At 64.1% G+C, this 14487-nt stretch overlaps 2 protein-coding genes across 2 annotated transcripts; both read right to left on the bottom strand.

Moving 5' to 3' along the window:
• Positions 1–2485: 2485 nt before the first annotated feature.
• CEND1 (cell cycle exit and neuronal differentiation 1) lies at positions 2486–5778 on the bottom strand. The gene is made up of 2 exons (XM_012553038.2): positions 5508–5778; positions 2486–3116 (listed from the first exon to the last, which is right to left on the bottom strand). The coding sequence occupies exon 2, from the start codon at positions 3001–3003 to the stop codon at positions 2596–2598; it is 408 nt and encodes a 135-aa protein (XP_012408492.1). The 5' UTR covers positions 3004–3116; positions 5508–5778; the 3' UTR covers positions 2486–2595.
• A 2994-nt stretch (positions 5779–8772) lies between these two features.
• SLC25A22 (solute carrier family 25 member 22) lies at positions 8773–14036 on the bottom strand. Its single transcript, XM_031942564.1, has 8 exons — positions 14017–14036; positions 13862–13917; positions 12190–12280; positions 11510–11628; positions 11133–11307; positions 10840–10994; positions 10614–10689; positions 8773–10515 (listed from the first exon to the last, which is right to left on the bottom strand). The coding sequence occupies exons 2-8, from the start codon at positions 13869–13871 to the stop codon at positions 10359–10361; spliced, it is 783 nt and encodes a 260-aa protein (XP_031798424.1). The 5' UTR covers positions 13872–13917; positions 14017–14036; the 3' UTR covers positions 8773–10358.
• Between the last annotated feature and the right edge of the window lie 451 nt (positions 14037–14487).

Raw genomic sequence — 14487 nt, forward strand, 5'->3', positions numbered from 1 at the left:
CTGCCCTGGAAGGGGCGAGCTCCCGTCCTCGGGAGGTTTGCAGGCGGCGGTTGGAGCTCACTTGGCGCCGCCGCCTCTGGGAAGCCCCCCCAGATTGCCCGCTCCTGCATTCCCTCCCCCTCCCCTGGGATTTATTTTGCACCGAGCCGACGGGTCCCCTCCCCCACCACTCCGAGGAAGGGGGGAGGGGAGGGGGCGGACAGATCTGGAGCCTCCCGAGTTAGACAATATAGAGTGTTTATTTCAGACAAACTCGCCGAGGGCCGCCCGGAGGCTGCACCCTGCGCACCCCGACTCCCTCCCGTCCCCGGGGGCCCCGCGAGCCCCCAGACACACGCACACGGGCGCACGCACGCGCACACACACCCCTCGCACTCGCCGCGGGGAGAAGCTAATACTAGATCCGCGGGGGAGGGGGAGGGGAGGGGGAGGGGCGGCGGGTGTGGGCGGGGCCGGGGAGAAGCAGCCGCTCGAGGCTACCTTATATTCCAATCTAGTATTTCTAGTCTATCGGCGTTATTGCATGTATACGCTTGTTTAAAGTCAAAGTGAAGGGAGACGGGGGGCGGGGCTGCCTGCCTTCGACTAGAAGCCGTCACAGCCCGCGGGGGGGGGGGGGGGGGGGGGGAAGAGAGCCGAGGTGGGAGGGGCGGAGCTTGGAGGCCCCTCCTCCCTGGCGGGCGCTGTCCGAGGTACACGGGCCGTGTCTCCGGGCGTCCTTGCCGGGACCCTCACGCGGGGGCGGGGCGGGGTGGGGGCCAGTTCTCCGGACTCCCTGGTCGGGGTCGGGTCAGACCCGGCTCCCTGGGGCGGGATCGGCGCATCCTGGGCCCGGACCGAGCCTGACTCTCAGCTCCTGGGCCCGCCCCCAGGCTGGTTGGTCCCCAGCCTTGAAGACTCGCTTTTCACCGCGGGTCCGTCCCCCCCCCCTCCCCCGACACTTTGTTCCTGGGATGGCTGTGGGGGCTCTGCAGGAACGGGAGGGAGCCGCAGGACAAGCCCAGCCAGGAGACCAGACGGGAGGGCAAGGGGAGGCCCTTCCCGCCGAGGGACTCCGCTCCTCTCCCCCCCAACTTCCCCCTTTTCCCAGCCTCCTTTCCTCTCCCCCGCCCCCCTCTGCTTCCCCTTGCTTTGGCTGTGGGTAAGGGCGGTTCTCTCTCCCTCCTACCCAGGTGAGGACGTTACATCCTCTGTTCTCTGTCTGTCCTTTCCAGTCCCACTGTCCGGTGCTGACCACCACCTCTGGCTCCCGGTTCCCCCTCCCCCTCACTCACCATCTCCCCCCCCCCCCCCCCCCCCCCCCCCCCCCCCCCCCCCCCCCCCCCCCCCCCCCCCCCCCAGCTGTGGGTCGATCTCTTCTGGCTGTGGAGCCTCCTCTGTGGGATCCCCACCCCCACCCCGGGCAGGCAGAGAGAGCCCCCTGGAAGGTGGCCAGGCCCCTGTCACGGTGCCTCAGGAGGCCCGGGTCGGATGTGGGGAGCTCAAAGGGCCGTGGAGTGCCCCCAAAAGCTGCTCCCCACAACCTGGGCCCCGCACTTTTTCTGCCAAAGCCCTTTGCCCCGGGGAGGGGGAGAGGAGAGGTCCTGAGGGCTGGTTGGATGGGGCTGGGGGGGAACGAAGTTGGGACTCCACAAGCTTTGGACATCGGGCGGGGGCTCCAGGAGCACAGATAAATGAAGACTCCAGGCCACACACGGGGCTATTGTGGCGTCCACAGGAGTTGACAAGGGAGACAGACGCAGGCACCCGCCCACAAACAGGCACATGGACCTAGAAGCTTGCTGTACACACCCCCGTGGGAGGGCAGCTGTCAGCCCCCCAAAGCCCTCCAGACCCCCCCAGTCTGGAAGTAGCCGTCACGCCCTTAGCCGTGGCACTTCCTGCCTCTGCCAGCCATGACCAGGGCGGCGCCTTTCTACCCTCACGCCTAGCCGGGGCGCAGGACAACTCTGACGATCTCCCTGGCAGAGAGGAGCAGCCCCCACATCCCACAGGGCTCTGGGCCCAGGGCCAGGGAACCAGGGCCTCGGCCCTGCCCATGCCCTCTGACCAGAACCCCGCAGGACTGTGGGCCCTGTCCTGGGACCAGCCAGGCCTCCCTCCTACTTCCCATGAGGCCAAAGACTGCCCCTGGATCTGACTCGGCCTTTCTGGTCCCACCTCCTGGATTCCGGGGACAGACCGAAGCGAGCTCTGAGGAGGGGGATCTGGGGGAGGGTGGGGGACACCCCGTCGGGGAGGCTGCACTGGGGTGGAGAGAAGGCGCGTGATGCAGCGGGGGCCAAGAGGGGTCTGGCAGGCTCGAGGCTGTAAGGAGGGGCGCGCTCCTAAGGGGCTGCAGGGAGCAGAAGGCTCCGGGACCCGGCTGCATCCTGCTCCACAGGCCCCCCGAAGCGCCGAAGCGCCGTGGCTCCCCGGTCGTGGCCCCCCGCTCGTGGCCGGCCACTCGGCTGTCTGTCTGTCTCTGTGCAGATATAGATATAGATATCGGTGTAGAATATGTATATATGTATCGTTACAATAGAGAATCTCCCCGGCATGCATGGATTCCACAGGGGCCGCTGTCCCCGGTGCCCCTTCCCCACAGAGGCTGCGTTATTTTTTCCGAGCCAGGAAAGCCACCCCCAGAATCACTGCCAGGGCGGCCACGGCCACCCCGCCAGCCAGGAGCAGCGGCTTCAGGTTCTCAAAGGTGCTGGGGCCTCCGGCCGGGGAGGCCACCCCCTCCTCCTCCGCACCGTCTCCGGGGCCCTTGGGCTCCGACTCGTCAGGGGGGCTGGGGGCCGGAGCCGCTCCCGGGTTGGGCTTCAGGTTGCTGTGGCTGTTGAGCAGGGCTGGGTCAGCCGGCGCCTGGGCCTTCTTGGGGGGTGCTGGAGGCGTGGATGGCTGCTCCCTCTTCTCCGGAGTCTCCTTCTTCTCAGCCTTTGCTGAGGGGGCGGCGGGAGCTGGGGAGGGCTTGGACTCGGACTTGGGCCCGCTAGTGGCTCTCCCCTTGGCCTCCATTTTGGCGGAGCTAGCCTGGACGGCCTCACTAAGGGCTGCTGGCAGCGGGAGGGCAGGTCTGGAGGAGCGTGACTGTGCCTCAGGCCAGAGGGTCCCTGGGCATGGCCCAGAACCTGGAGGAGAGGCAGGGAGGGAGTCATCGCTGGCACAGGCACTCGCGGCCACTCTGACCCCGCTTTCCGCTCCGCCGGACTAGGAGCTGAGGGCTCGCTCTGCCTTAATGGCCGGGCCTCTCACCCCTTTGGGCTGTCCAGTGTCCTGGCAGAAATCCTTGGCAGAGCTTCTGCCTTGGGCAAGGGCAGCTGGGAGCCCAGAGCAAGGGCATGTGGGAGCCCTGGAGCATCTAGAAGCCCGGAGGCAGGGCTGTTCACAGCTTGTAGGAGCTGAGTGGGGGGGGGGGTCAGAAGGCAGCTAGGCAAGTTTTGCAGAAGGAGCAGGAGGGAGCATAATCCCACTGGGGCACTGGATGACAGAGGGCCCCAAGGTGCAAATGTCAGGTGTGTTTGGGGAGAGTGGAAAGGGCAAAGGCTGGAAAAGATGCCCTGTGTGCGGACGGGCGCACACGGGGAGGACGCGGGACCAGAGGAGAGGAGGCTCCTCTCCACGGGAAGCAGTGCCAGTTAAGGGCCGCATTCCCAAGCTCAGCCCTGAGGCTTCTGCATGCCCACAGCGCTGCCCTCTCCAGAGATATTCACTGAAATGATCTGAGCTTTCAAAACCCCAGCAGAAGAAGCCCCCGATATCATTACCCCATTTTGCAGGCGTGAGAGCCGAGGCCCTGCCCAATGGTGAATCGTCTTGGATCCATTTTCCCCCATTTAGATTCTGCTTTGGGCAGCACCTGGCCTGGCCTGGCTGGGAGGGGGTGGGGACTTTCTGGGGCATCTCAGCCCAAGGCCAAAGGATGCCCTGAGCTCTGAGTCACCTGAGCCTGGCAGAGGCTCCTGGGGGGACAGGGCGAGCCAGGGCCTCTTTGGGGCTGTCCTGGTCCCCCCCCCCCCCCCCCCCGGCGCTGAGCACCCTGGGAGGCCCCCATTATTGCCCCACTTGGAAGAGAAGAAAGAAGAATAGAATGAAGGTGCTGGGGAGTGAAGTGGGTGCTTAGGCTTCTGGGTCGGCTTGTCCTGCCCAGTGGGCCCCCCCCTGCTCAGTGCAGGCCCCTCTCCTCCCAGGGCCCGCCCTCCTCCGCTTCCCTGCCCCCTCTGGCCCTGAGGGCCTCTGGGCCCCTGCTCCTCACCCACAACTCCCCCTCCCCACCCAGGGAGCATCTGCTCTAGCTTCTCCTCCCTCTCCTGAGAGCTCCTGGGCCGGGGCCTGCCCCCAGGGTAGCTCCGGGCAGCCCCTCCCTATGGGCCCTCCCCTTCCGGTCTGACACCATGGTGACCTAGCCCCTGCAAGGGGCCAGAGAGGCAGCCTCAGGGGGATGGGAGTGTAGTCCCAGGCCCTGGGGAGGAGACAGGGGCAGCCATGGGGCCGGCAAGGGCAGGGAGAGTCTGGGAGGAGCCTGGGGGCTGAGAGGCCCTGGTCAGCCTTCTGGGAAAGAGCTTTGCCTCAGAGGGAGACCTCGGCATTGAGAGCTCCCCAAAGCGCAGTCTGCCTGCCCGGCTGCCCCGGCCCGGCCCCTCAAGGCCTCCTGCTTCCTGCTGGGAGTAGCCGGGCCGGCCTCCCCGCCTCCACCAGGGGACGAGGCCACTGCCCATCTTTCAGCCTTGGCAGGAGCCATGCCTTTGCCCTACAGAGCCTCCTGAAGGTCACCTTGAAAGGCAAAGCTTAGGCTTTGACAGGGCCAGAACCCAGGCTCCCCCCTTTCCCTCCTCCCTCATAATTTAGATGCAGGGGCCCCAAGCCTCTCCCCCTCCTCTGGCCAGAGGCCTAGAACGAGGGGTGAAAGGGCTTCTGCCTCTGTCCCCTGCACCCCACCAGCCCGGCTCTGCTCAGAGGCAGGGAAGGGGCCTGGGGCTAAGGTTTCCATCGCGGGTGGAACCTCCAGAAACTCCAGGTGAAAAGAAAGGAGGAAGAGGAGGAGGAGGAGGAAGGGGGACCAAGAACCCTCCCCCGACACCTAGGGCTATTTTTAACCCCTGAATGACATCACTAAATACAAAGCACCACACCCGCCCTCCCCAACATTCCCTCTTGACCCCTCTTCTCCCGTCCCCGGACCCCAATCCCTCCCAGGTTTTATTCCTCCTTCTTGCCCTCTCCTGCCTCCTCCTCTGCTGTGCTATGCAGACAGTCATTAGGCTGGGGAGGGGTCACGAGGTCCTGCCTGCTACCTTTAGGGGGAGGAGGACCCTAACCCCAGCGCCTCTCGTCTCCTCTCCCGAGCCCAGTGACCTTCAGGCAGCCAGTGCCGGTGCTCAGCCCCCAAAAGGGGAGCCCTTCCTGTGATCCGCACGTCCCGGACACCCCCCTCCCCCATCCCGGGTCCCAGGTCCCATCCCCACTTCCCTTTGTCCCCATCAAGGAGGAGCCAAACACCGGCTGAAGGTTGAGATGCTTACCAGGAATGGTCCCCGAGGTCAGACTGGGCCAGGCTGGCCCTTTCCCACCAACCTGGCTGCTATCGGTCTGCAAAGAGACAGGAGGGACAGGAGGAGGAAGATGAGGAGGAGGAGGAGGAGGAGAGGGTGGGGGCGGGGAGGAGAACTTGGGAGTTTCCCACAATGCACCACTCCAGTCTGCACTAAGCTGAGGACCAGAGACTGGAGAGGGTGGGTGTGGGCTGGGCCTTTGGTCCAATGGGAGGCTGGGGGTGGGCCTTCTCCTTCCCTGCCCCCGAGACAGACGGCTGCACCCGCCCCAGCAGTCTCCTGAGCCCTGAGCGTCAGGACCTGGTAGACTCCAACCCAGGCCAAGGCAAGCTGCCTTCAACCAGAGCCTCATTAAATGAGTCTGTGGCGATGACTTCCCCATATACTTACACGTAGGGATCCCCATTGTCATCCCCCCTCCCCCCGGCCAGGAGCCAGGTCTAGGAACCACAAAACAGACCGTGTCCGAGGCTTTATCTCCCTAAGCAGCCGGATGTGGATACACGGGAGCTCAAGAGAGAGTGGCCACGGGTCGTGGGCGTTATCCCGCCCAGAGTCCCAGAGGGGGTGAGGAGGGGGGCGGGCTGCAGTCATCACTCAGGGTCCCATCAGCTCATCTCTAGCCCGGGTCGTTTCTCAGAAGGAGCTGACATGGATCGGTGCTCAGATCCTGGGAGATGCTGCAACCATGCTCAGCTTTATCTGGAGTCTGGGTCAGCCCACCTCTTCTAGGCAGTCAGGAGCTGGAGCTATGGTCAGGGAGCTGGAGCTACTGGTCAGGGAACTAATGGTCAGGAAGCTGGAGCTAATCCCGGAAATTACAAAAGTCATTAACCTCCCATTTTTACAAAGTATATGTTCTAAATGTGTAAAAAAACTAAGTGGGCTGTATGCCCCCATATGTGTGCATGTGCATACGTATCTTGAATATATATGTGTGTGTGTATGTGTCTATTCAGAAAAAATAGACAAATAGAAAAAGGACCCTTTTCCGGCTGAAGCCAGAGACCCCCCAGAGGGAGCTTCTCATCTGACTCTAAGTCTCGCTCTGGAAGAGCTGAGCCACCGTGGTGGGAGACAGAACCAGGGCAGGGATGTGGAGAGACCCGGGGCATCTGAGAGCTCTCGGGAAAGGAGCAAAGTTTAGAGCAGCCTGCTACCCGGGGGCACACTGGGAAGGGGGACCCCAGAAGGTCAGAGGGGACTCCTTTGTCCCCATGGACCCCCATTCTCTGGGAAGATCCCATCCCGAATTGAGAAGGTAAATTGCAATTTACAAATAGCTCTGATAATGAGAAAGGGGGAGGCTGTGCGAAGGGAACAAGGGGAGGGAGAGACCTGGGTCCGACCGGATGGAGGAAGAAGGATCTGGAAGGAGGCAAAGCCTGGAGAGGAGGAGGGCTCCCCTGCAGTGGAGGCACTGAACCAGGGAAGGGACCACAGTGTTGGGGGGCCATAGCCCCGGGCTCTAGAGGGGCATTGTGGGAAAGAGGAGGCCCTGAGGGAGGGAGGCTCAGAGCCCAGCTGGTGGCCAGTGCACCACCAAGGTGAGTAAGGAAGGGGAAGGGCCCCAAGGTGACCCCGGGAGCGTGGATTCTCTGGCCCAATGAACCCGGCCCTGGAAAAGCAGGCAGGGGTGTTTGCTGAGCCTTGCCCAGGGACGGGTGAAGCAGCAAATGGGGAGGAAGCCTAAACTAGCAACAAGCGATCCCATCCTGATTTGGGGCCTTCAAACTGCAGGCCGGCAAGCTCGAGGTTCTGTCCTGGGCAAGCGAAGGAGAGAGCAGGAACAGGGGACCCGTGGAGAAGGAGGAAGGAGGGAGAAGGGGAGGACAGAGGGCAGAGAGAGGTCCGAGTGACCTGCCTAGCTCACGTGGCTGCCTGGGAAGTGTCTGAGGCTGAATGTGAACTCAGCCCCGCCGTCTCCGGGCCCAGTGATTAATGTTTGCCAAGCCCAAGCAAGACTCTGAGCCTGGGTGCCCAGGGGTCCTCGGTGTCACACATCTTTGAGCTGAGGGGCGGCTTCTCCACCTGCCTCAGCAAGGCCCTGCCGGGAATATTGGGGAGGGAGTCAGGCGCCAGAAGCGGGCTCATTAGTGACTCAGGCCAAATGGAACCAAGGAGAGCCCTACGTCTGTCATTCCTCAGACCATGAGAACTGCTGGTGACACCCCTAAGGTTTTCCAAGGAACTGGAGAAAACTGCCGATGGTATAGGGTCTAGAGGGTGTGGGGTCTGGGGGGGCATGGCTGTGCCGGGGATGGAGTCCCCAGCTTCAGCTTCAGCTCTTCCAGAGCTGAAGGCCAGGCACCCGCCTCATCAGAGGGTTCAAGGTGGAAGGGAGGCTCAACTTGGTGGGAGGTGGCACCCTGAGGAGGGGTGGCCCTGCTGCCTTCTGGCTGTCTTGGGGCAGAGTCTGGGGCACTGTGTGGGGCGCTTCCCTGAGGATGTCTGAGAGCTGGAAGTTACAGGGGAGAAGGCCAGGAGGATGGGAGGGGCCCCTGGGTGGAGGAGCGCTCGAGGGAACTGGAGCTGCTCCCTGGGAGACTCCTCAGGGAGGACAGGCTGGTCATTGCCAGGACAGATTCAGTTGGTCCTGTTCTGCCTCAGGGGGTGGGGGGCCGCGGAGGACCCCATTCAGACACACCGAGGAAAGAGGCCGGGAACACTTCCAAACTGTACAGGGGCTGCCTGGGGGCCAGGGACTCCAGAGCCCCCTTGCCCGAGGGTTTGCAGGATCTTTGCTCTGCTTTGTGCCAGAGGCCAGATTATTTCCAGCCTGGAGATCCCGGATTCCTGGCCCCTGATTTACTCCAGGAGGGGATTGGGAAACCGGGAACCCGGGCCCCTGGGGCTGGGGAGAAGGCAGCCTTCCCTCCCATGGTCTCCTTCCTAGTCAGGGGGAGGTACAATCCCGAGAATGCGGCCTCCATGGCCTTGGGCCTCTCTACCTCCCGCAAGTGCCTTGTCCAAGGTCAGCAGACACCAGACTTTTCCCAGCCTATTAGCCTGGGGGGTGGGGTCCCCCCCCCAGAGCGACCCAGGAAAGCTGGGGAAGTTTGTATTTTACAGATGTGGACGTGGAGAGGCAAGGGCTTCCTTGGGGCCCACAGCGATGGAGGAAGAGCCTGTTCCCGCCTCCCCCAGCCAGGGAGTGCTGCTTCCCAGAGTCCCCTGCGGGAAGGGGGCCCTTGCCCAATGCCAGCCCCCAAGCCAGGGCTCAGGACTGGAGGAATCTATTTAGAATATTTATTTCTTTATTCTTTTACATGACAAGACACAAAAATTACAACTTTTTAAAACTCTTGTTCAGAAGGAAAAAAAATATACTTCTGTAAGCAGCAGCTTTGGAAAGTACAGGTTTGTCCGGGGTTCGAGGGGCCGCATGGCCCCCTCTGGCAGTCGGCCTCAGGACCGGCCTCCTGGGCACCGGGCGGGCCAAAGTTAGTGTCACCGAGGGGCCCCAACTCCCAGCAAGCGGCGAGGGGCAGCGCGGCACTCGGCCTGGGACTTGGGGGCAAACTAAGCGAGTTGGATTAGTTTGGGGGGACCTTCTGAAGTCTACCTAGTCAGGGCCCCGAGACGGGGCTGCCCAAGAAGCCCCCACTCCTGATGCTGGAGAACAAGGCGGCCAGTCCCCCTTACGGACCCCAGCTGGGGTAGGGCTAGGGAAGGGGAGGGCTACGAGGTCAGGTGGTCCCGGGCCCCAGGCGGAGTCCACAGGGAGCAGGGACTAAGGGGCAGGGCTCGAGATGACCCTTCAGGCGCCCTCACCCCCCAAGATCCAGTTCCCAGCTGGGGGGGGGGGAGGCGGCCGATGAGGGGCCGGGAGCCCCTTCTCTGCCACTGGGGGTCTTGGGCACTGCTCCCCTTCTCCAAGACACACACTTACACACACACTGGCACGCTCACGAGTCGGACATAACACGACACTGCACTTAACTGCACACAGAGACGACATTGGGAACCCCCTCCCCACAAGCCTCTGGGAGCACAGGGTGGGATTCTGGGAGGCCCCACTCTCAGAGGGCCCCTCCCCCTCTCTGAAGCTCCCAAGGATCTCAGCCAGATCTCCCCTTATGGACAGCAAGGCCGGGAGGGGAAAATAGGCCCCGCCCAGTCAAAATCTCCTGCAGAAGAGGCCAGAGGAAGGCCTCTTCCCAGAGGAAGAAAGGAGGGCAAGGAGCTTCGGAAGCGAATCTGGCCCCTGGGTGGGGGTCCCTAGGTGGGGGTCCCTGGGGACTGCCAAGTCAGGGGCCTCGGAGCAGCAAAGTCCTTTAGAGACCCTGATTGGTGGGGGGTAGGGAGCAGACCCCCACCCCCCGGGACAGCAGATTAGAGGCAAGGGCTTGGACGGAGGCTGGGGGGTATCTGGGCCTGCCTGCCCCACAGCTGATGCTAATCCTGCTCAGGGTCCGGCCTGCCCCCCCCTCCCCCCCCAGAGGGAGAGGTTCCCATGCCCGGGACCCTGCCAGGAAGGCCCTGGGGCAGTGACCAACGGGGCCCCCCAGCCTGAGGCCAGCTCAGAGAGGGGGAGGGGAGGGATACCCAGCGGGTCTTTGGGGGTCCCTTCCCAGCCCAAGTCGGGGCCGGAACTAAGGAATGTAATGGTCTCCATTTTCCACATAAATAAAAAATTGATCCCAGTCACTGCAGGAGGGGGAGGGGCCGTGCCCCACTTTCCCCCCTGCCACATGGCGTGGAGGACTCGTGGGAGCCGCCCCCAGCGCCAAGCTCTCCTTCCGGGCTTCCTCTTGTTGCTCTAGGGTGGGGTCTCCCAGAGGGTGGTGGGTGGGGGGTAGGGTGGGCACCAGGCGGGGCTCAGTCACGACGGTGACCCGGGAGCAGCCCCAGCAGGGCCTCGCCGATGCCCACAAAGTAAACCACCTGGGCGATGCCGAAGAGCGGCGCGATGACCAGGGCCCGGCAGTAGGCGCCCTTGAGGAAAGCCAACGGGCCTTCGTGCCTCAGAATCTTCCTGGGGGAGGAGAGAAGGAGGTGGGCGTCAGGGTCCCGCCCGAGGAGGCCCCTCTGCCCCCCTAGTGCCCTGCCCTGCGGGCGCTGCCGCCCCCTGACCTGGCGCAGTCCAGGAAGCCCGAGTAGGTGTCCTCATTCACACCGCGCTGCAGCGACTGGAGGCGGGTCTTGACCACTGTTCAGGGAGAAGATGGAGATAAGCAGGAGGGGGAGCAGGAAGGGGGACAGAGGGAAGAAGGGGGAAGGGGGAAGGGGGAAAGGGGAAGGGAAGGATGGGGGGGGCAGGCAGAGGGCCCTCCTTCCCACGCCCCAAGTAGACACTGACCATCGCAGGGGTTGACGGCCACGGCCGCCGTGCTCCCCGCCACACAGCCCGCTAGGAAAGACACGTAGAAGGGCGACTTCTCCCCCGCTTCCGAGTGGCCCAGTTGATTGAGGTTGGCGAAAAGAGGGAAGTAGACAATGGAGAAAGGAACATCCCTGGGGAAGGAGGGCAGAAGGCTGAGTCCAGAGGGAGAGAGGCACCCGTGGGCCCGGCCCCGGCCCCGGCCCCAGCCCCAGTCCCCAGCCCCAGCCCCAGTCTCAGTCCCAGTCCCTGGTCCCAGTCCTGGCCTGTACCTGAGCAGCGTGGCTCCCAGCCCCTTATAGAGCCCGGCAATGCCCTTGCTTCTCAACAGTTCCCGGGTCAGCTGGGTGGCCGTGGGACGGCCAGGGGTGGCGGAGCCCGGCACAGACTGAGCCCCCCCCTTGGCCGAGAGGTGGGCCTGGGTCTCCAGCATCTTCTTCTGGGCCTCTGGGGAAGGGTAGGGGGAGAGTGGGGGGAGCTCGAGATTAGGGGGTTCCCCTCGCCTTCAGGCTAGGAGGGAACCCACCACACACAAGTGCATAGGGTTGGCCCTAACCCTGCCCCCCCCACCTCGGGCCTGGCAGATTCTCCAGCCGTGAGACGGGCTCTCCTTGGGCTAATCTCCCCCCTCCCCCCCACACCCGCGTACCAAGGCGCCCCGCGTCCTGCAACTGGATCTTGAGCATCTCCATGGGGGTGGTGACGATCACTTGGCAGGTGCCAGCCCCACAGCCTGCCAGCATCTCCTTCAGGAGGGTCAGCTTCTGCCTGGAGGACAGTGGGGGTGTGAGAGCCGGCCCAGATGGAGGCACCCGAACGAGGCGGCCGCTGGGGACCAGGAAGGCGTGGGGAAGCAGCGGGCGGTCTCCCTCTGCGCTCTCACTGAGACGGGGCGCTGTCCCCCAGGAGTCCCTCCCCGGAAGGGCGTGAGCGTGTATGGGCAACATGACCCATTTTATAGGTGAGGACGCCGGAGTCCTGCATTTGCGCTGGACATGGGAAGACAGGCCGGAGAAGAATCCAGGCCGTCCGACCCAGCTCCACGGCTGTTCCTCCAGAGGCGAGGGGGCCAGGAAGGAGGCTCGGGCGGATGGAGCCCCTTCACTGTCCTGTGCCTGTGCTTGCCCTTTGTGACAGCCCCAGCTCCCTCCCAGAGCACCAATGTGGCCATGCCAGCTGCAGGCCCCACCAAGCCCCGAGCTCCCCAGAAAGGACTCGTCTTGGCCCCCCGGCCAGGCCAGCGAGTGGGTGCAGCATCTCTAGGCACGGGGAGCCCGCAGCTCCAGCAGGTCCCGGGGGACCCCAGCCTCGCCGGCCCCCCCCACTCACCCATCCTTGGAAAGGTGATGGCGGAAGAAGTCATTGGCTGCGAGCTTGATGGCCTTCTCTGGGGTGACCAGGGTCAGGTTTACAGCAGCGCCTGGGGGAGGGCAGACGAGACTGACTGGCCCACAAGGGGGAGGGCCCGTGGCCAGCCTCTCTTCTGGCCCTTCTGCATTTCCCTTTCACCCAAATGCTGGTGCCAGGCAGCGGAGGGGCGGGCCAGGCCGGTCTCCAGGCTGTCCCTCGGGCCCCGGCCAACACGCCTCGTTCATCCCCTTTCCCGGGGGAACCTGGCCAGGATTTGAGCTCCTGGGGGTTCCCGGGGGGGGGGGTGACGACCAGGATTCCTACTTTGGCAGTGGCCCCGTGTGGTCAGTGCTCCCTCTAAAGCCCCCAGGGATGGGCTCTGAGCAGGCTATTTATGGAGCTGCCTGGAACAGTGGGGTCAGTGGAGGCAAAGGACAGTGAGCACGTGAGAATGCACGAGCCTCCCCGGGTTCCAGAGCCTCGCGTGATCTGTGGCCCCGGGAGTGCCGAGGGGACATGGCCCCATCCCCAGGACTGCCCTTGAGCCTCTTCCCAGCAGCAGCCCAGAGCAAGGAGAACCCCGCCACCCTGGCCTGCAGAGCCCGGGCTCTCTGGGTGAGGAGGCTTGGAACCGGCCCCTCCACATCCATGCCCAGGAGGGCCAGAGATGCTTCCCCACAAATCCACATTTCTCCAACAGCTGGGACACTGCCATCAATCCTCTTTGTGGCTCATAATCCCCATCAGCTGCCAGCAGCCCACTGGGGGGGGGGGGGGGGGTGTCAGGCTTCTGCCCTGCCCAGGCCCCAAGGGCCCTTGCCTCAAGCAGGCAGCTCTGGCCTGGGCTGGCCCAAGACTCGGTCTCAGACGGCTGGTGAAGGGGCTGATGGGATGGAAGGCAGAGCTCAGGGGGGCACTTCCACCTCCAGAGGACCCAAATAGCAGCTTAGTTGGCACTGTGGGTGCCAGGAATAGGCTGGTGAGGGTAGGTGAGAACCAAGCGTGCGAGTCCCGGGGTGGGCAGTGAGTGCCCCGTCAGCAGCAGTGTCAAAGTGGAGAGCTGCTGCGGGCAGACAGAGGCGGGCGGGGGGGGGGGGGGGGGGGGGGGGGGGGGGGGGCCCGGGGGGGGGGGGCGCCCGGAGGAGATGTTCCTAGACCTCCTCCAGACTGGGCTTCCATGAGCCCAGGGCCTGTGGCTGGGGGAGGGGGTCTCAGGAGTCTCTGCAGCGCTCCTTAGATACAGCCTGGGGACGTGGGGCGAGTTCTCTCCCCCAGACAGCCCGTGGCTATTGCTCCCCGGGTTTAATGTTCAGCCCCTGCTGGGCGTGGTGGGAGCAGTGGCAACTGGGTCTCCCCCAAAGAGCCGGCCTGGAGACGTGCCACTTGTAAGGGGGCAGCTTTCCATTCACTGCATGCTCCGGCACAAGTGGCCCTCTGGGACTCATGCCCGGGGGCTGCTCTGCCAGCTCTGCCCTTGACTCCCTGCCCCAAGGGGAAGAGCGAAGTGCCAGCTATTCCTCCTGCCTCCTTGTTCCCTTGGCAGCTGAAGCCAGGAGGGGCCGGGGCTGCAGGACAGCCATCCCTTCTGGGCCTGGGCAGTAAAAGGCACAGAGATGGGGAGGAAAGCCCCCCCAAGAGACTCAGGCTTTACCTCTGTACATGCCGAAGTAGCCCTCAGAGCGGATGGTCTTGATGAGACAGTCTGACCTGGGCAGGGGGAGCAGGAGCAGGGGTCAGCTCGGGCAGGGCCACTGGCCTGCGTGCCCCTTCCCGTCAGCCAGAGCCCGATGCCCCACCCTCCCTGACCTGGGCAGGGGGAGCAGGAGCAGGGGTCAGCTCGGGCAGGGCCACTGGCCTGCGTGCCCCTTCCCGTCAGCCAGAGCCCGATGCCCCACCCTCCCTGACCTGGGCAGGGGGAGCAGGAGCAGGGGTCAGCTCGGGCAGGGCCACTGGCCTGCATGCCCCTTCCTGTTAGCCAGAGCCTCCCTGCCCTAATGCCCTCCAGCCCCTTGACCCACTGGGGGGGGTGTAGAAAGCCCCAGCCCCCCTTTTGTGGCTTTTTTCCCATTTAACCCCCAAATTTTTACCTCCCCATTTGGCCCCTTTTTGGGTTTGCTTGTAAAACCCCCTTTCCCCCCTCCATTGGGTTTTTGGTTGGGGGGGGTTTAGGATTTTTTTTGGGGGGGGGTTTTCCAATTCTTTGGGGGCTGGGGGGGGGGGGGGGGGGGGTTCTGGAAAAGGGGGGGGGGGGGGGGGGGGGGGGGGGGGGGGTTTTTG

Source organism: Sarcophilus harrisii, chromosome 6 (assembly GCF_902635505.1).
Source record: "Sarcophilus harrisii chromosome 6, mSarHar1.11, whole genome shotgun sequence".
Taxonomy (NCBI): domain Eukaryota; kingdom Metazoa; phylum Chordata; class Mammalia; order Dasyuromorphia; family Dasyuridae; genus Sarcophilus; species Sarcophilus harrisii.